Here is a 20972-nt window from a genome sequence, read left to right as displayed (position 1 = left end):
AAAAAAGAGAACTTCATAACTCATAATGAGTAAAAACTCATAAAAAGGTAGCTGGCAGTGTGAGATGCGTGTATGGGGGAACTGAGGCTCTAGGCAATTTTCCTTCTGAACATAAAAGGAAAAAAATAATATGTTTGAAAATATTGTCTGTTATGGGGATATATCTATTATGTCTAACTTAAGTGGTCGTGACAATGAGATCCTCTCTTCCCTCTGCCTTTCATTACAGCAAATTGTATAACTAGATGCAAAAAAGAGTTGGACATTTAGATGAAAAAAGATTGCAATATTAGTACAAATATATTTTTAAAAATGCATCCTTTTAGTCTTCAGCCTTTGTGAAGGCAGCAAACTAGGCAGCTGGGAAGGGAGTCAGCACCATGAGGAAGTGCAACCTGACCCAGTGACTCTCACGCTGCTTTTCAGGTGATTGTGCCCAGAGTTGTCTCCATCCCCATGAAGATCAGTTCTGATGCAGCCCCTGGTGATGCAGGAATGGCCCTATGTCCTCCCACGATGTCCTGAGTGGCATGTCACGGACCAGGCACAGCACAGCAGCACTGCCCACCAGCTGTCTCAGGTAAGAGCTGGGTCTGGGAGCCTTTCTCATTGCAGTTTTTTGCAGTGATTGCAAATGTCTGTGGAGCAAAACAGGGACCTCTGTTCCTGGTGGCAGGGAAAGCTGTTAGCTCCAGCCCCCCATCGGCTTGCACTTAATGAGAGCGCTAGCTCTCCTCTAGCGTTTTGGCTGCAAAATGTTTCCCAAAGTAGAGCAAGAGAGACAACCTGCAGAGCTGGTTTTTAAGCTTCCTTCAAAATAAAGAGCAAGACGCCACCGTTAACAGCTCTTCTGTATTTGGTTGGGTTTACTTTCTTCCTGGAAACTTGGAAGAATATCAGCTTTTGCTGAAAATGTAGGTTTCTAATCTTCCTGGTTGCAGAGAAGAGCTTGGAAATAAGCCCCTGGCAAATGCTGTAAGGCAGAGGAGGAGTCTGACCTCTAGTTGTCTTGAGGAACAAAGAGTGGGTGTTCACACTGCTGGTCTCTCCTCCGTCCCCCAGGGTCTCTGAGCCGGCAGGCCAGGCTCCTCACTGAAGCTGGGCAGAGAGGTGAAGGTCTCTGGAATCCCTGGGTCAATGGCAGGGCAGAGTGGAGGAGAACAGCAAGGTGTATTGGTGGCTGCAAAGCTACTTGTGCTCTGCAACAAGCTGTCACAAGCTGGTTTAGCACCGTGTCGTGGGTCACCCAGGACAGCAAGGCTGGGGAAATGTTGCCTTGGCTCTCCTAGAGCTTGGCTTCCATTTTGCTGCCTGTAACTGTTGGCCCCAGGGTACATCTCATCTGGCAGGAGACTTATGGACAGTGCCAAAGTTTATCTGGGTGCTGGCAGTGGTGTTCCTGGGATGAATGAGGTCCCAGGCTCTGCCTTTTCCTTTTCTTTTTTCATCGTGCGTCAAACAAGAAAAGTAAAGGCTGAGCCTGGGTCTCCTCCCTGCTGTGGCTTGCCATCAACCTGGATACATCCTACCCCAGAGAGCCAGGGTCTGCAGGAGGAAGGCAGAACTGTCCCTGGAGTGGCTCCAGCATACAAGGGTGAAGCTTGCAGCTGGGGCAGGCTCTTGGTAGCTGAGACAGGGCTTATTGGCCCTGGTGTGTCTGTTAGGTAGCTGCTGCCAGGCCAGCACATGGGTGTTTAATAAACAGCCCAGCAGATGAAGTGAGGAGGGAGAGGGATAGAACAAGATGAGCAGGCAAAATGCCCTCCTGAGCTGCCTGAGCCATCCAAGCTCAGGATGAGCACAGGTCAGAGAGAGCCCTGTGGGATTTGCTGGGAGAGGGGAGGGGAGCTGGGACAGGATGCCCTGTGGGACCCACCAACACTGAGCTGCAATACAGCACACGGGGAGGGTGCACACATCCTCAGCTTAGGTCATATCCACCACAGGTTTCCTCCAGTCCCTGGCTTTCTGCTACATGGCCATCAGCAGCTGGCTGCTGGCTTCTGCAGTGTCAATGACAGCCTGCTTCATTCAAAGGGTCTGCCATGCCCTCTTTCTCACAGGTGTAGGTGTTGCCATCTAGAAAACAGCCTTCCTCTCTTGTCCTCGCTTGTCCTGAAAGCTGGTGGCAGGCTGCAGACAACCCTTCCTTAGCTGTGCTGTGGCCTTGCTGAACCCCCTCCTCCAGTCTGGGAGCTGGTCCTGGCCTGGGAGGTGGAGGGGAGAGGCGGCTGGCCATGCTGGTCCCAGAGAGAGAGACAGCAGCAGTCAGATGTGCAGGCAAAGAAGGAGGGGAAGAGAGGGAGAGATACAGGGAGCTTTTCATTCCCTCCCTGTAGGTGGAGGAGAGCATGGAAACAATGCTGGGTGGCAGGACTGTGCGGGGCACAAGGAGCCAGCCCAGAGACTTCTGGCAAAAACAAACTATTTGCACCCAGTCCAGGCGGGCAGGAACATCTGTGCTGGCACCCAGTGCTGGGCTGAGGCACATGGCAGGCAAGGAGGGCATCTTTGGCTTCTTGGTCTCAAGGGCCTGACTATTTACCTTCTGGGTAACCAAAGCTTGCTGGGGCCGTTCCCTGGGTAAATCTCTTCCCTGGCAAACACCCCTGTCTACCCTGCACGTGCTCCAGCATCTGAGGGCAAGGTTTCTGCTGGTCACTCCATCCCAGCCCACCATCACCTTTGCCATGCCCTTGCAGAAACGGTTCTTCCTCAGTGCCTGGAGCAATCCCTCTGCCAACGGCCAACTTCACGCAAGGGGCTTTCCCACGCCAGGGTGCCCTGCAGTGGGTAGGTCTCTGCCCCTTTTGTGCTTTGTGGGCCACCATGGTGGCAACACCGGGGTTAAGGCAGGTTGGAGGCTGCTGGAATGCCACCAGACAAAGCTGGGATTGAGGCTGGCTGGAGGCACTGCCGCCCCCCTCCAGATTCCTGGGGGGTCAGTGCTCAGGGCACCCTGCTCGGCGAAGCACACGGTGCTTGCCTGCTTCCCTGCCGGGTGCTGCCTGGCGGCACCCGGAGGGGTGGGAGGCGATGCCCGCTCCTCCAGCGAAGCTGAGCAGCCCTGTGGTGGATCTGTGGCTAAGCACAGGCAGATGCGCTCGCCAGAGCCTGCGTGAGTGTTCTGCGCCTGAAAATAAAGCTGTTCAAGGGTGGAGGGGGAATGCGGATCCATGCTGCTGCTGCTGGGGCTCTGAGGAAAGGGTGCTTAGGGGATGCTCAGAGGGAAAGCACTGCCTTTTCCCTCTGCTCGCGTGCAGGGGTTTTGTCCTAGGGGAGCAGATGTTCAACACCTGGCCCCTGCTTGGCCACTGTCACTGGGCTCATCTACTGGGCATGGTCTGAGTCGCAGGCTTGGTGGGCTTTTAACTTCCTAAACAAGGCTGGGAGAACTGTGTTGTCTGCTGAGCTGTGCTGCAGTTGCACTTGCACCCAGGCAGAGCTGATCCCTTCCTTTGGTATCCCCTGGGATAGAGGGGAGGGGTGGGGTGTTCCCTGGCAGCACGGTGGGGCTAATCTGCTTCAGTGTCATGAGGATGTGCACATGCAGGGTCTTGATTTTTCTAGGTGCAAGCAGCAGTTTTAGACTGAGTTCATGGCCCCAAGACTCCTGTGAATTCTGTGGGTGATGCTTTTCTCTGTTTTCTTGATGGTCCTGGAGTGGCAGGATGGGGAGGCAGAGAACAGCCTAGTGTTAGATGTTTTTAGATGTAGCAGACTTAGTACCAGTCTCCGCAATCATTTGATTTCTCTCCGAGAATTGGCATGGAGGGGGGTATTATTTCAGCTGTGCAGCCAAATTCCTCATTTGGTGGTTTCCTCCTGCCTGTTGTTCTCCTTGGCTTGGCTGGATCTGTTCCCTGGGCACCTCCAGGAGCCCTTGGACAGGACAAGTGACAAGTATCTGCATAGTCCCCTTGGAAGAGCTGCTGCTTTTCCCCAGAGGCAGCTGCCCTTCTCTGGCAAAGGGGTTCTTGTTGTATGTGCTGTTTAGAAAGTGCTAATTCAGTTAATTATGGTTGATTAATCACCTGGGGATAATTATCACAAATGAGCTCTAACATCAAAGTAGCATTAAATCAAAATGCTGTCATTTCCCCAACTAAGCGCATCAACGTCTCACTTGTGGAAATGCAGTGTGTCTGTCTGTTTTGCACAACAAACTATGTTTTTTGGAGGGGAAATCCCCCCTCACTCACCAAGTCCTATGTGAGATGCTTCCAGTCCTGCTGGTGTGTGTTGCTGTTGCCAGCATGTGCAACGATGTCTTTGCTGCCATCACAAGCAGGAGCATGATACAGTGCTAAAGGCTTAGGAGAGAATTCCTTCCCCCATGCACAGAGGATTTGCTGTCCAGGGATCAGCACCCAGTTTTCCAGGCTGAGTGGCGCAGTGCGAAGTGTGTTTCCTTCGTGTGGCTGGGTTAGGATTTGCTGTCGTCTTCTCCACAGCCTTTCAGAGCATCCTTCCCACCACTGCTCGTTCTGGAGAGGTGCGGAGGAGAAGCAGCATCTGTGGAGGAGAAGTGGCATCTCAGATTTGCTGTGCAGGCACGGAATATCCTTGTGTTCCTGTAGAGGAGCAGGTGGCAGTTCCCAGTACTAGGGATGGTGTAAAGGAGGTTGGCAGGTCCCTTTGGTCCCTAGGAACAACAGGATCCACAGTGCTCACCTCTTCTCAAAGAACAGCAGCCCTGTATGGAGTGGAAAGAAATCACCGATAGCGCTGCAGGGACTGTGACACACAAGGGCCAGCTCTGATTTAATACCTAGCAGCAAGGTAAGTTCATTGCTGGATAACTGAGGAGCACAGGTCCTGCAGAACAGGAGATGTGCAGTAAGCCCTTCCTTCAACCTTTGCTCTTGGTGTTGCTGGAGCTGGCACTGCATCCTTTCCTCCAGGCATGGTCACGAGCTTCCCTGGTGCTGCTAATAGACCCCTCCGGGAGCAAGGCAGCCCCCTCGCGAGTTGAAGAGCCAGGCAGGGTCAGGACAGAGCGGGATAGGTGTCCCCAGGCAAATGCTGTAAGCGCTGGGCAGTGATCTCTAGATGCAGCGTGGTTCTGTTTCTACCCAGGTTGAAGCCTTGCAGGATGGTGCAGGACCTTCGTGTTTAACCCTCCAGGCTCCGAGAGGTGCCACCAGGCCCCAGGCCCCTCTGGAGATGAATCTTTGCTGGAACGAGATCAAAAAGAAATCCCACAGCCTTCGGTAAGAGTCCCTGCCTGGAGCAAGCTCTGGGGCTGGCCTGGCCTTCCGGCCTTGCCTGCCGCATGTGCTTGTCAGGAGGCTTTGAACTTGTTCATCTGATGAGCCACATGAACTCCCTGTGAACTTAGCTCTGTTTCCTCTCTTGTCCACAGACCTCTGAGTCTTTCTCCCTGCGCTGAGAAGCATCCCCTCCATTTCTACCCATCCGGTCGTCCTCTCCCTCCCCTCCTTCACTCCTGCTTGCTTTCCGCTGCTTTCTCCGTCCTCTGCCGCTGCTGTCTCTGCGGCTTATCTCTTTGTGGCCCACGGCCTTGCCGCCACCTCCTCTGCGCTGGTCCCTTTGCTGGGAGCCCTCTCACCACACGGGGGGAACATGCCTTCCAGACCGTCAGAGGCTGCAGCTCCGCAGCCAGCATGACGAAGAGCTTAACTGGGGCGTGTTAATTGTCTCCTGCCTTAACAGAAGGCTCCTGGAAGCTGCCCAGTCATATAAATGCTGAGCCAAGCCCCCCGTGCTAGACAGAGCACAGCCCCGACCCACGGGCAAATGCGGAGTGGCTCTGTCCTCTGCTCCGGGCCCTCGGGCGATGGATAGCCTCAGAGTTTCCTCTCCCAGACGCCTCTGTGCTTCATCCCGCCTGGTGGTGCAGCATTTGTGCTGGCTGAGGGTCTTGCACAGCCCATGCTGAGGGGTGCTGCCAGTCACTGATGGGTTCCTGTGGGTGCCCAGGGCTCACAACCCCAGCCGCGGCACTGCTCCTCCCTTTCCCGGGGAACCTGCTCCTCTCCTGCCCCTCTGACCACTGTCTTGCTGTCCTTGCTCTCCTGCCAGGGCTCGTCTGGAGGCCTTTTCTGACCACAGCGGGAAGCTGCAGGTGCCTCTCCAGGAGATCATAGACTGGCTCGGGCAGAAGGATGAGGAGCTCTCGGCACAGCTGCCCCTGCGGGGTGATGTACTCCTGGTGCAGCAGGAAAAGGAGACGCATGCGGTACGTTCCCTCGTGCCTTCCCTGCTGCCGTTCACAGCTAAGATGAGCTGCAGGTGGGCAGCCCTGCCTGGGACCCCCGCCCCGTGTCACTGCCCATGCCCACAGCCTGTGAGTCACCAGTCCTTGCCCATCTCCATCTCTGCTTCCCGTGGCAAGGCAAAGCCCCGGTCCCGTAGCAAATACCCATGGCACATGGCGGGCAGAGCCCATCTGGTTTTAGAGAATAAATCTGCATTACAGCCTCAAGTCATCTACAGGTGCTGCAGCTGGTAGTGGGCCCCGTCACTTGTCTCCTGGTTTCCTCCTATGTCCTACCTCTGCAACAGAGGCAAGTGGCTCACTGGCCTCCACTTTTGGGATCCTGGGGGCTGAGGAGTTCAGTTGCTCTAAAGGCGACCCAGTGGTCAGGACATGAGTGATTCCTGCAGTATCATGTTATCATCGTATCTGAAACTGGGGTAAACCCAGGCAGATCAGAGTTTCTTTCCGCCCTGATCAGAGCATTTCCTTCTCACTGCCAGTGGCTGTTGGGCTTTAGTTTGTTTTTACCTTGAAAACAAAACTCAAACGTTGCTCACTGTTATCCCTCATCCTTGCTGCAATTAGCCGCTTCCCTGGCACACAAATAGCCAATCCAGCAGACAGCACCAGTGGGGGCTGCAGCTGGAGGGGAGGAGAAGACATCCTAAGCCAACCTGTCTCCAGAGTCTGCCCTGGTGGATGTGCTGCTTTGGGGCATCCTGCTGTTCCCCTCCTTGCTCCTCCAACAGCTGGACCTGTTGCTGAGCAGCTGCTGGAAGGACTGTTTGTGTGACCATGCTCTCGCTGCATGAGTAAAGAGCATCTCCAAGCAGCGCCTGTGAAAGCAGCATCAATAAAGCTGTTCCTCTTGCACAGCCCTGACTCAGCACACCCCTGTGGGCTCGCTGTTCCACCTGCCCCCTCCAGCAAAGCTGCAGTCCAGACCTCTGCAGGAGCCATGTTCTTGCAGGTGGTCATTCCTTTCCCAAACTGTGGAAATATTTCTCTGTTAACTTCTCTTTGTGCCTCCAGTGAGGTTTGGGCCCTGGCGTGAATAAATCACTGCCGCCCTTGGCGAGGGGGCAGCAGGGGCAGGATTCTCCAGCTCAGCCTGCTGTCTCATCTCTGTGCTCTGCTCTCCAGGCTTTCATGGAAGAAGTGAAGTCTCGGGGACCATACATTTACTCTGTCCTGGAGTCAGCACAGGCTTTCCTTTCCCAGCATCCATTTGAGGAATTAGAAGAACCAACTTCAGAAAGCAAAGGTCCGTGGAGCTCCCCCTTCCTTGTCCTTCCATACCACAGCACAGCTCCTCCTGGGCCGGACCGGAAAGGTTGGAGTGGAGGTGGTTGGTGAGGCACAAAGTGGCACGTCAGCACTCTGCCTCATGCCATCATGTACCAGGCTGTTTCCAGTCCTTTGGCCGAAGGTCAGACCAGCGCAGAGTGGTGCTTCTGTCCCGGGCAAAGTCAGAGGCTGGTAGCACAGCCCATGATGGGCTGCATCTCATGAGACAGTATCAGATATGCTCTGGGGTAGGTTTTTGAAGGGCAGCAAGGCTTCTCCTTGTGAGGACATGTGGAGAGCAGACAGAGGTTTGTGGGCAGGCTGGATACCTAAAGGAGCTGCTGCAGAAATGGATACTATTATCACTTGGTTTCCTTTCCTCTTTCCAGTTTTCCCTAGATTTTTTAATCTCTCTTTTCTCTGCCCTCCCTCCATCTCTTGCCCACTCTCCTCTGGGCTGTGCTCTCATTTTGTCCCTCCTCTGCTTTGCCTCCGCAGATGTCTCTCCTCGGCACCGGATCCAAAACATCAGCCGCTTTGTCTGGAAGCAGGCAAACGTGGCCAGTGAGCTGTGGGAGAAGCTCACAGCCCGGTGCGTGGACCAGCACCGTCACATCGAACGGACACTGGAGCAGCTGATAGAGATTAAAGGGGCCATGGAGGAGCTCAGCACAACACTGGACCAGGCTGAAAGCGTGCGTGAAACCTGGGAACCCATTGGGGACCTCTTCATTGACTCCTTGCCAGAGCACATCCAGTCAACCAAGGTACTTCTGGCTCTGAGAAGGCTCCAGCCTTGGCCCCAGGTGTGATGAATGCTGCTTCCCAGGAGGGCAGCACCGCTCCTCCTGAATGTTCAGACCAATGCAGCCTCCTTACTTTGGGCCTCAGGGGCCAGGTCCTCACTCCAACAGCCCCCTGTCTTTGTGAGAGTGGATTTGGACCACAGTGTCCTGAGCAATTGGCTGTGCTGAGCACCTTGTCATGGTACAGACCTTACACAGGTACAGTGTCTCAGCATAGGTGAGCCACTGTCCACTTTCAACTTCTCAGGAGATTTGAGTAATCTCCAGCCTGGCTGGTTGGTTGGGTTTTTTTGTATTGCTTTGTGTGTTTTTTTCCCTGCTAATATACCCTGTGGGAGGGTTAGTCAGCAGTGTTTTGCCAGCCACTAGCCCACCCTAGCTTGCAGTAGAGGAATCAGGTCCAAGTCCTGACTGCTTGCCTGCTTCTTTTCCTTCTTCCCCTGCCCTGTGCCTGTTCCCCCGGGCACGGGACTTCAGCTGTTCAAAGAGGAGCTCTCTCCCATGAAGGATGGGGTGAAAGTGGTCAATGACCTTGCACACCAGCTTGCCATCTCAGATGTCCACCTGTCCATGGAGAACTCCCGTGCACTGGAGCAGATCAACACATGCTGGAAGCAGCTGCAGGTGGGAAAGAGTCAGGACCAAGCACTGCAAATAAACCACAGGTGGGAGGGTGCTGGGGAAGGGCTGTCAATGCTGAGCTTCAGAGACAATAAAGCAAGGCTTGGCATAGCAGGGATGGTATAGCTGGTGTTCCTGGAGGAGGAGAGTATCAGTTCAGTGTGAGGAAAGTGGCTAGTAAATCTGTAGAGGTCTTGAGCAGGAAAAGGCAATGGGAGGAACAAAGGATGCTGTCTGAGGAGAATCAGGACCTAATGGGGGGGAGTCAGTACCACCTGTGGCTTTGTTGATATCTGTGAAAATATGGATAGAGGTGAGCTGGAGATGTGGCCTGTGCTGTGTCAGCCTGTGGGAGAAGGTGTAGAGGGTTGAGCAAGCTGGGGAATGTAAATACCAAGGCAGGCGAGGAAGGAAGAGGACCTGCTTGCTGGGGCATGTCTGAGTCCATGCACAAGCCTTCCTGAATGGGGTTTCAATCTGAAATGCCTGATGGGCTGCCACTGAATTCATCTGTCCCATTCTCCAGGCCTCCATAAACGAACGCCTGAAGCAGCTCCAAGACGCCCACCGGGACTTCGGACCAGGCTCCCAGCACTTCCTCTCCTGTACGTGAGTGGGTCCTCCTGGCTTCCTGCTGTGAGGCTGCCTCTGCAGAGCGGCTTAGCGTGGGCTGTGGCACAGGACAATGGCGTGCAGAGTTCTGTTGCTGAGCCCAGAGCCACGCACACAGCTAGAAAAGGGCCAGGCCAGTGTCTGGTGCACAAGCACCAGAGCAGGAGGCATCTCTCAAACTTAGCATCGTGCTACCTCACCTTGTGGGACCAAGGATGGGACATGCGTGTGGTTCCCTTTCAGAGTGCAGAGATGTGACACTCGCAGCAGCAGCTCCCAGGGGACATGGGGACTGTGCCAGCCTCAGAGACTGGGTGGGCAAGACAACAGGTGGCAGAAAAAGGCGGTCTCCCATATTCTGTGTTAGTTATTTGGAGGACAAAAATGCACAGGTGAAGGAGGTTTTCATTCATGTGATGAAGCAGAGGAATGCTGTTTCTACAGAGCTGAGCTGCTGCTGGCTGACAGCTTCTCAGACCTGCAAAGGATGGGCAGCAGGTTGTGCTCCAGAGTCTGGGGTCTGTCCTCAGAAATGCTGAGCCCTGCAGGGTCTCCAGGTGTCAGTGGGGTTTGTTGGCCTGTGTTCCTCTGCAGACTGTCCTCCTATCTGAAAGGGAGAGCAACTTTTCCAGTTGCTGGAACTGATAGAGCTGCCTGTGACAAACGAAAAAAGCTGAGGGTCATAAAAGGGCTTTCGTCCTCCAGATAACAACCATAGGGTGGCAGGCAACTGGTATGGGATGCATCCTCATCTTCCTGAGATACTGCAGCTGACACACAGAGCATGAGTAATGGGAATAGCAGATGCTGTGGGTGCCTGAGCCTGGCCGTAACAGGCAGTGTGCCCAAATATCAGCTGCTATGAGCCCTGCCCACTGGTGACCACAGCATTGCCTTGGGCATCATCAAAAAGTGTCTCTTCCCGAGTTCTGAGCTCAGCCAGATTCAGAGCCCCTGCCTCAAGAGAGGCAAGACACCTCTGACAAGACCACCAGTCTTGTGCTTCTTACAGGTAGCATCCACTTGTCTGGTCCAACACCTCCAGCTGGTGATTTGGGAAGGCACAGCCTTTTCAGAGGCACAGTCCTGCTGGGCTCTCATCAGAAACAGCATCAACCTAAAGGAGCATTTGGTGTTGATCCAACATCTGTCTCTCTCCTTGCAGCCTCTGTCCAGGTCCCCTGGGAGCGAGCCATTTCCCCCAACAAAGTGCCATACTACATCAAGTGAGTGTGCTCCCAACCATGGTGCATGGTTTTCTCTGGCCCAGTGAGAACAGGAATTGGGGACCAAATAGGAGTGGGGGACAGTGAGCAGACTGGTCTGAGCACTGAGCTCCAGTGAAGCGTCGGCCCCCAACCTGACAGCACCAGGCTTTCCCTGCCTGCTGAGACACCCCATATGGGGGGGCAGCAAGTGGGGGCATCCTCCTGTGGGGCATCTTCCACACTGCTGTGGCTGGGCAGTGTGCGCACGGGGGTGCAGCAGCCCCAGCATCTGCAAGCACTGGGGGACTCGCTCCCAGGGCTGGCTGGGGTCCTTCTTTTAATCTCTCATGGCAGCTGCTTAACTCCCAGCTTGACTCTTGGTTTCCTTCTATTTTCCTTCCAGCCACCAGGCCCAGACGACATGCTGGGACCACCCGAAGATGATGGAGTTGTACCAGACGCTGGGTAAGGAAGCTGCCACAAAACCATTCGAGTAGCATCCACCTTTTTGCAGTGTGGGGTGCTATGTGAGATCCCTCAGCCCACCTGGTCACCTCTGTGGCACAGGGCTCCCAAAGCAATGGGGTGCAATCCCCTGTCTGACTCTGCCCCTCCCGCATGCACTCTGCTTCTGCTGGTGGGGCTGGTGTCTGGGAACTGCGACTGCTGCTTCCTGCCCTGGAGATAATAATGTCGAGCTGTGGTTTTATTCTTCTTTTCCTGTGTTACTGCAGCGGATTTGAACAACATCAAGTTCTCAGCATATCGGACGGCTATGAAGCTACGACGGGTGCAAAAAGCCCTGCGATGTGAGTGTGGAAGCTATTTCCCTCCTGCTGGGTCTCCCTCGATAAAGGCATTAAACTAATACAAGCTTTTATCAGCACATCAAAGGCAGGAGCCCACCAGGGGACAGGGAGCTGAGGCGAGAAGCGCTCGGAAGATGAGCTGTAGCTGGAAAGCTGAGCAAATCCGCCGGCAAGGTGTCTGTGTCAGTGCCTTTCTTTGGAGGCTTAGGGTGGAAATGCCTCAAGGGCAGGTGTTAGTCAAAGGGATTTGAGAACAAAGTGGTCCGGCTCAGAGTTACAAAGCTGTGGGATCAGGCAGGAGCTCACCCAGGAGCTCCAAGAGAGCGCAGAGAAGCCGTTGATGTAACTGAGAGCAGAAACCAGCTTCACTGGCAGGGGCAGAGAGGGCTCCACTACTTAAAGAAGAGGAAGGGAACCAACAAATGTGACTTACGCACTATTGGTAAAACTCCAGTTAAAACGAGGCTTGATAGCCAGGTGAATATGATGCGATAGGAGCTCAACTTGATGCATGGCTCTCTGAGGGGCAGCCGCTCCTCAGAAACTGCTGAGGAGTTTCCAGGGGAATCGGTGAGCAGACAGACGGGAATCTGATAGAAGCAGCATCCTTGGCTGCTGGAGACCCTTTGGCAACGCCTCTCACCTGAGGCTCTCAAAATTAAACAGTGTCAGGATGAGGGAAAACACCCTCCTGAATTATTTATTCCCCATGGGGCGGAGACACAGCCAGGCGTCAGTGGGGTCCCAGGCAGACACACCAGAAACACCAGGTACGGTGAGGAAAAGGGCAGAGGGCGAAGCAGAGCCCTTCTCTGTGCTGCTTGTGCACCTTTGGTTGCCCGCCTCTATCATCTCACATGCTGTTCTGGCACCTTCTTCCCAGCCCAGAAATGACGTGGAAGAATGTGAATAAGTGCTTCTTATTCAAGCTGTACTTGAGAATGGCAAAGGAGGCTGCCCCACGATGAGAGTTTTGGTGGAGTGAGTGGCCGTGTAGGAAAGAGGCAGTGTGGGACACGTCAGAGCTATACACAGTCATGGGCAGTGCAGACGCAAGGGTGAGCAGGAGCGATACTCACTGGTGTGTGAATTCGGGGTCCCCAGTGCAACTGTCAGCAGCTTTGAGAGGAGAAGGGAGGACTTTTCCAGAGGGTGAAGTTAGTGTGGAAATGGCACATGATCCCTCAGGCACTGAGAATGTAACTGGACTCAGAGATGGAAAAACTTTCAGGAAAGAAAGACTGCTGGCTGCTAAACACGGTAGCACATGCAACCTGCAGCCGTAGAAATCTGAATGCAGGGTAGCCGGGGTAGCTCACACTGTCCTAGCCCCATTTGAGGTTTGTGCCTCAACACCTGCTGCTGGTGAGAGCTGGAGACAGGACTGCTCCACCTCTGGACAGCTGCTCCTAGGGTCTGTGTGGCTCTGTGCCCCTCACCTCCCCATGCCAGCCCCACAGGGACCCACCACGTGCAGAGGCTGGCTCTGGGAGCCTACAGCTCTGCACAGAGCCTTTTGTGGGTACTGTTTTCATGGCCATGGCTGGCCACAGCAACAGGGAAGGAAGGTCACACAGAATGGTGGCTCCTGGAGCCCTCAGCACAGGAAAGACATGGACCTGTTGGAGAGGGTCCAGAGGACGCCACAAAAATGATCAGAGGGATGGAACATCTCTCCTATGAGGGCAGACTGAGAGAGTTGGGGTTGTTCAGCTTGGAGAAGAGAAAGCTCCAGGGAAACCTTATTGCAGCCTGCCAGTACTTCAAGGGGGATTATAAGAAAGATGGGGACAGACTTTTTAGCAGGGCCGGTTGCGATAGGATGAATGGTAATGGTTTTAAACTGAAAGACTGTAGATTCAGACTATATTTAAGGAAATTTTTCACAATGAGGGTGGTGAAACACTGGCACAGGTTGCCCAGAGAGGTGGTGGATGCCCCATCCCTGTCAGCTTTCCAGGTCAGGTTGGATGGGGCTCTGAGCAACCTGATCTAGTTGAAGATGTCCCTGCTCACTGCCGGGGGGTTGGACTAGATGACTTTAAAAGGTCCTTTCCAACCCAAAGATTCTACGATTCTATGTGGGTATTTTGGGAGGGGTTTACAAGTGGGAGAGCAATTCTGGGAGCTATGCCCATCCTGCCAGCCTCTTCCTCACTGCAGTGGGACTGAGACTGCCCCAGGTCAGGGCAGTGCTGTGTCTCTCTCCTCTTGGTTCTCACCTCTTCCATTTCCTCTCTGCCTCTGATCCCTCCGCCTGTGCTTTCTGTGCAGTGGACATGGTGACCCTGGCCACAGCCTTGGACATTTTCAATGAGCACAACCTGCAGCCCAGCGACCGGGCGATGGATGTGGTGGAGGTCATCCACTGCCTGACCGCCCTTTACGAGAGGCTGGAAGAGGAGCGGGGCATCCTGGTGAACGTGCCGCTCTGTGTGGACATGAGCCTCAACTGGCTGCTGAATGTCTTTGACAGGTACCAGTTCCTCGGTGTCCCCCTGAGCTGTGGAGCTGCCATGCTTGGAAGGAAATCTCTGTGCTGCTCTTCCAGCTGGCAGTGCTGCAGAAAGGCCCCAGCTGCTAGCGAGGGGGCTGCCTGGCGCAGGCTTGCCTTGCTGTCCCCCCTGCATAAAAAAAACTCCAAAACATTTGCAAACCTGTGCAATATCTCGCCTTGCAGTGGCCGCAGTGGGAAGATGAGGGCTCTCTCCTTCAAGACGGGCATTGCATGTCTGTGCGGGACAGAGGTCAAGGAGAAGTTCCAGTGTGAGTCCCCTGTCTCGCTTCCCCAGTGTGGGAGTTACCTGGGGAAAGCGGGAGTGGTTCGTGTCCTGGTTTAGCCCTTCTTTGCCCAGAAAGAGCAGAGAAACAACTTTTCTGTGGTGACTAATCTGCTTGCATCGCCACCTCTCCCTCCTTCCTCCCACTGCCTAAATTAGGAGGCATTTTTGCAGCGGTAATTTGGTGCTGCGGTAATCTCACTTGCATGGCACTATAGGGAACAGTGCAGAGAAGGCAAAGAGGCAACAGTTATCCAGTGCTTCCCAGAAGGAAAAGACCTGGGAATGCATGGCTGGGAAGTAGGTTTCAGACAAATTAAAGGAAGCCCTTTCCCTCATTGTTTTAACCATGGTACTCTCTGCTATGGGATGCTGCAGAGGGGTTGGCACAGGAAGCACCGAAGGGGTTGGGCAGATTCATAGAGGATGGACCAGCTGTGGCTGTTAAAAGAAGTGATGTATGTAACCTCTGTTAAGAAGACTCCCAGCTCCTGGTTATTGGGAGCTGCAAGGATTCTGGTAAAGGTTATTTAATCATAGCTCAGTCTTCCCCTCTTATTTGAGCTCCCTGCCAGACACAGGCGGGACCCCCGGTCTGGTCCACGCGCTGCTCGCTGGTGCCTGCACGTTGCCTGGTGTGTTGGGGCATCAGCCAGATCTGTTAACGGGGCTGTGTGTCCGTCCTGCTGGCAGATCTCTTCAGCCAAGTGGCGAATGCCGGGGGACTGTGTGACCAGCGGCAACTTGGTGTCCTGCTCCATGAGGCCATCCAGGTCCCGCGCCAGCTGGGGGAGGTGGCAGCGTTCGGGGGCAGCAACGTGGAGCCCAGCATCCGCAGCTGCTTCCGCTTCGTGAGTAGGATGCCGTGGTCCGTGCCGTCTCCTCTGCAGCAGCTGTGCTGGGGAGAGGCTCCCAGAGGTGGCGAGGAGCTTGCACCCCATCACAGCCAGGTCCCAGGTTTGAGCAGCTCCTTCCTCTCCCCTCCCCAGAGCAACGGGAAGTCTGCCATCGAGGCGTCCCAGTTTCTGGAGTGGGCCAACCTGGAGCCGCAGTCCATGGTGTGGCTGGCCGTGCTGCACCGGGTGACCATGGCTGAGCAGGTGAAGCACCAGACCAAGTGTTCCATCTGCCGACAGTGCCCCATCAAGGGCTTCAGGTAGGGGTTGTGATATGGGACCTTGGCCCTCAAGGGAAGTGCATAATATTCTGCAGGAGGGAGCTGAATTTTCTCTGTGCTGTTGGGCAAACCTAGAGCTCCACAGCAGCAGTGTTTCAGGCAGGTCAGACCTGGTGCCAGCAGAGGGGAAGGAGCAGGTTGCTTTTCTGGGGGCTTGAGCCATCAGGACTGTAGGTTCAGTGGGGTGTGAGAACAACACAGACCCACCTCTGTCCCCTGCTGAGCTCTCTTTGGGCTCCAAAATGATGTGTTTTTGTTGAATCATAGAATCATAGATTGGGTTGGAAGGGACCTTTTAAAGTCATCTAGTCCAATGCCTCTGCAGTGAGCAAGGACATCATCAACTAGATCAGGTTGCTCAGAACCTCGTCCAACCTGACCTGGAATGTTCCCAGGGATGGGACATCTCCCAACTCTCTGGGTAACTTGTGCCAGTGTCTCACCACCCTCATTGTGAAAAATTTCTTCCTTATATCTAGGATAAATCTACCCTTTTTTAGTTTAAAACCATTACCTCCTGTCCTATCGCAACAGGGCCTGCTAAAAAGTCTGTTCCCATCTTTCTTGTAAGCCCCCTTGAAGTACTGGCAGGCTGCAATAAGGTCTCCCTGGAGCCTTCTCTTCTCCAAGCTGAACAACCCCAACTCTCTCAGCCTGTCCTCATAGGAGAGATGTTCCATCCCTCTGATCATTTTTGTGGCCTCCTCTGGACCCTCTCCAACAGGTCCATGTCTTTCCTGTGCTGAGTGCTCCAGAGCTGGACACAGTACTGCAGGTGGGGCCTCACCTGAGCATAGGGGCAGAATCCCCTCCCTCGACCTGCTGGCCACCCTTCTTTTGATGCAGCCCAGGATACAGTTGGCATCCTGCATTGTCAGTGCACATTGTCCAGCTTTTTGTCCACCAGTACCCCCAAGTCCTTCTCGGCAGGGCTGCCCTCAATCCTTTCTTCCCCCAGCCTCTATTGATACCAGGGGTTGCCCCGACCCAGGTGCAGGAGCCTGCACTTGGCCTTGTTGAACCTCATGAGGTTCACACAGGCCCATTCCTCGAGCTTGTTCAGGTCCCTCTGGATGGCATCCCATCCCTCAGGCATGTCAATCGCACCACTCAGCTTAGTGTCATCTGCAAACTTGCTGAGGGGGCACTCAATCCCACTGTCTATGTCAATGATGAAGATACTAAACCATACCGGTCTCAATACGGAACCCTGAGGGACCCCGCTCGTCACCAATCTCCATCTGGACATTGACCGTTGACCACTACCTTCTGGGTGCGACCATCCAACCAATTCCTCATCCACCAAACAGTCCACCCATCAAATCTATACCTCTCCAATTTAAAGAAGGATGCTTTGGGGGACTGTGTCAAAGACCTTACAGAAGTCCAGATAGATGACATCAGTAGCTCTTCTGCTACTGAAACTCACTGCCTCCCTGTGGCCTCTTGATCTCTCCAGGTATCGGAGCCTGAAGCAATTCAATGTGGATATCTGCCAGACTTGCTTCCTCACTGGGCGAGCCAGCAAGGGCAACAAGCTGCACTACCCCATCATGGAGTACTACACCCCGGTATGGAGGTGGGCTGGGAGGGTCTTGGCTCAGAGCAGATCACCACAGACAGCAGCAGCCTTGCGATGTAAAGGCTGGTGCAGCCCCAGATGTGGATCCCTTGTATGTTTTTGTTCCCTTCTGCATGCTGGAGGTTGCCTGTGTCCCTGCTATTCTGGGGCTCACGGTGAGCAGGATGCATGGCATCCACCGATCCCCAGCTTGGCTTGTGCCAGGTCCCGTGACAGGCTGACAGAGCTGCCACGTGCGCTCCTTGCTTCTTCAGTTGTGTCTGCCTCTTCCTCCGTGAAGCTTGTGCCCAGCCTGGAGGGACTTCTTTCCTGTGGATGCTGACCTGTGGTCCTGCACTTTTCATTAAGCAGCACCTTGGTAATGTTTGTGTCTCTGCAGACCACATCCAGTGAGAACATGAGAGACTTTGCCACGACGCTGAAGAACAAATTTCGGTCCAAGCAGTACTTCAGCAAGCACCCACAGAGAGGTTACCTGCCTGTCCAGTCCGTGCTCGAGGATGACTTCTCAGAGACGTGAGTTGGCTGGGCCCCAGGCTGTGCCTTTTGACCCTGCCTGATACATTGGCTTCATGGATGGTAGCAGCATCTCAGCTGTGAGACAGGGCTCTCATGGGGAGGGCTGGAGGGGGCACTTGCTCTGGGGGTGATACAGCACCTAGTTCTTGGAGAAGCAGAGATTTCAGTCTCCCTCCCCAGCCTGTCCCTGGCTCTTCTTAGCCCAGGTGAGAAGAGGGCAGCCTCTCCAAGCCCTAGCTTTGAGTGAGGACTGCCAAGCCTTGCTGATCAGTGTACCTCTCTTCCAGACCAGCCTCCTCCCCGATGTTACCGCACGCCGACACCCATTCCCGGATCGAGCACTTTGCCAGCAGGTATCACCACTGGGCACTGATGTCACACCAGGGCACGGAGCATGACTCCGATGGGGATGGAAGGTTTTGGGGCAGACACATGGTGAGCTCCTGCTGCCCGCAGCCCTCTCCACGCTTCCCAGTATGCTGCCTGGCAGGCAGAGGCTGGCTGTGGCAGCTCAGGCTGCAGTGCCGTTGGGAAGAGGCAGCTGCAGGGCCAGGCGAACCTGCCTGCACCACTTTGCTCCTGCCTGGCACATGGCTGATGCCATCCATGCAAATTGGCAGCAAACACCATGCATTTGACAGCAGATGTCTTCGTGATGAAGCAGCCTCCACATACCCTCCTGCTCTTCCCAGTATGAGCTGCTGGTTGGATCCTCACCAGGCAGATCCCTCAATGTCTTGCTCTGCCTGGGTGCTCACCAGTGCTGCTTGCGCGCTTCCCATTGCTGCTGCCTGATGGTTTGTAATGCCTCTGCCCTCACCACGGGTCCAGGCAGAGTGCGGACCCGAGGAGCACAGGGAGCCTGTAGCTCAGGCGCTAGGCTGGAGCTGGTACGCTTTCACCCCTTTCCTTTGCTTATGCGAGAGGAGGCTGAGTCAGCTGCATGGCAGCAGCCCTTTGTTCCAGAGACTGTCACCCCAGAACAGCGGTGTCTTTTGCTTTCTAAAAAGGCAAAACTCTAGGGCCTGTAAAGAGGGGTAGACTGGTGCAGGCCAGCTGGGGGACCCTGCCAGAGACGTGTCTTGCAGGGGCTGCCGTAAGTAGGGTGCATTGAGCAGACATTCAGGGTGTCTCTGACCATATCTCAACCTGCTTCTCTTTCCTCCAGGCTTGCAGAGATGGAAAGCCAGAACTGTTCCTTCTTCAATGACAGCCTGTCCCCTGATGATAGCCTGTGAGTTCTGCCTCCTTTCCCTCCTCCTCACCTCCTGCTGCCTTAGGGCTCCTATGGCTCCATCCCTGCCTAGGGCACAGAAATTCGTTCTTTTCCAGCTCCTTTGAGTCTGAGGCTCTTGGGCACACCCAGCTACCCAGGGGTGCTGAGCCACTTCTGAGCTCTAGACCTGGAGCAGCCAGAACAAGCTCCCATATGAAACCACCTCCCTGCAGGCTGTCCTTCCCCAAGGGCACACAAATCCTATGAGACTGATGTTTCTCACCAAGCTATTTCTCCACCTGCTGCAACAGGGACGAGGACCAGTACCTGCTACGCCATTCCAGCCCCATCACTGACAGAGAGCCTGGGGGCAGCCAGCAGGTTCTGGGAAGGCTCAGCATGAATGACAAAGGAGAGCTGGAGCGAATCCTGGCCCACTTAGAGGATGAAAACAGGTAAGGGCATGGGCAGCTCTGAAAGTGGGGTTTATAGTCTAAGGGGAAGGGGTTGGAGAAGCCTGGCAAAGCTCACAGTGGGATAGCTGCTGGGGCTGGAGATGGGGATTGGAGGAGTTGAGTTGTCTGGTTTGGAGGGTGTCTAGGCTGAGCCCTAAAACGTTCATGGGAGCACTTGGTAAGGGTGTGCTCCCCAAGGAAAGGGGGAAGAGTTGATTCCCCAAAATGTTCCTGCCTCCATCCCCAGAACCTGTTCCCCTCCTGAACTCCAAACTGGTTGAAGGGAGCTGAGGGCACTGCTGTCTCTCTTGCCCCTGGGCCCCTCGCAAACAGCGTTGGTGCTGCTCTGGACCATGCGAGGTGAGGCTCTGGGTGGGCAGCTCAGCTCAGGAGGAGGCAATGCTTTCCTTGCTCTTGTTCTCAGCCTCTTAGGAAGCAGTTGCATGTCTTTTTGTAAACCACACGAGTAGGGTAGAGCTTCAGGCAGGCCACTCTGCAGTGCAGGGACAAAGTCCAAGAGTGTGCTGGCCCTCATCTTCACATGTCGCAAAGCCTCCGGGGGTGTTTTGTCTCTGAGACGTGGGCCATCCCCAGTGTGCAGCAGTGGGGTGTTTACAGCAGTCTCTAGAAAGGAGAGCAGTGATCCTGACCTAGGCTGTCTTGCAGGATCCTCCAGGGAGAGCTGAGACGTTTGAAATGGCAGCATGATGAGGCGGTGGAGTCTCCAACCTTGGCTACAGGCTCCCCCGAATCAGTGCAAGACCCACGTAATGATGAGCTGCTGGCAGAAGCACGAATCCTCCGGCAGCACAAGAGCCGCCTGGAGACCCGCATGCAGATCCTGGAGGACCACAACAAGCAGCTGGAATCCCAGCTGCACCGGCTGAGGGAGCTGCTGCTGCAGGTACCCTTAGAGCAAGGATGCAAGGAAACCCATCCCTGGGGTGGGCTTTGCCATGACAGAGCTGGGGTAGTGGCAGAAAGGGATGGTCAGAAGAGGGAGGACAAGGGCAAGGACAGAGGATTGTGACAACTCCCCTTCTCTCTCCAGCCTCCGGCAGAGTCGGATGGCAACGCTTCAGCAGCCTCTTCCTTAGCTTCATCTCCACATCAGTCTGAAGGCAGCCAGGCAAAGGAGAAAGAGCACAACACCCCAGACACTGAAGCAGCAGGTGAGGACTGGGCTGAGCTCTCGGCCTCACTCCCTTGGTTGAATGCTGCCTGCACCCTGCCATCCTGCAGAGATGCTGGCTGGCAAGGAGGATGCCCAGAGAGCCTGCTCACACCCCCCGCCCCCGGCCCTATTTCCCACTGCAGATGAGGTGGAAGCCAAAACCCAGGAGGTCAGTGTGTGCCTGGAAGACATCATGGAGAAGCTGCGGAGCGCCTTTCCCAGCTCTCGAGGTACTCGAGTGAAATCGCCCTCTCTGGCCTCTTACTGCTCCATCAGATGAGGTTTTCCCCACAGAGCCCGGCCCCGACCCCAGCTTCCCTGCGACAGCTGATCTCCCGCAAGTGCCTACAGCCAAGAGCTATGCTGTCGCAGCTCTGCTGGGACCGGTGGGTGGACTGGGCACAGCGAGGATGAGGAGGAGGTTTCACACCTGCAAGGAGAGGCAATCAGAGCTGCCGAGAGCATGGACCCACTAGATCCCCACAGATGATCTGCAAGGCAGC

The 20972-nt window shown here is 54.8% G+C and overlaps 1 protein-coding gene across 1 annotated transcript; it reads left to right on the top strand.

Annotated features, from left to right (window-relative positions):
* Positions 1 to 472: 472 nt before the first annotated feature.
* DRP2 (dystrophin related protein 2) lies at positions 473 to 20749 on the top strand (the record flags this gene model as incomplete). Its single annotated transcript, XM_082004040.1, has 22 exons — positions 473 to 580; positions 5080 to 5213; positions 6046 to 6202; positions 7367 to 7487; positions 8009 to 8277; positions 8794 to 8940; positions 9464 to 9542; positions 10715 to 10775; positions 11161 to 11222; positions 11492 to 11566; positions 13841 to 14042; positions 14247 to 14332; positions 15040 to 15197; positions 15336 to 15502; positions 16983 to 17094; positions 17485 to 17621; positions 17912 to 17977; positions 18793 to 18858; positions 19152 to 19295; positions 19962 to 20199; positions 20347 to 20467; positions 20613 to 20749. The coding sequence occupies 22 exons, from the start codon at positions 473 to 475 to the stop codon at positions 20747 to 20749; spliced, it is 2847 nt and encodes a 948-aa protein (XP_081860166.1).
* Positions 20750 to 20972: the final 223 nt, after the last annotated feature.

This window comes from Phaethon aethereus (genome assembly GCF_964289735.1).
Source record: "Phaethon aethereus genome assembly, chromosome: 10".
Taxonomy (NCBI): Eukaryota; Metazoa; Chordata; class Aves; order Phaethontiformes; family Phaethontidae; genus Phaethon; species Phaethon aethereus.
This window is presented reverse-complemented; position numbering and strand designations above follow the sequence as displayed.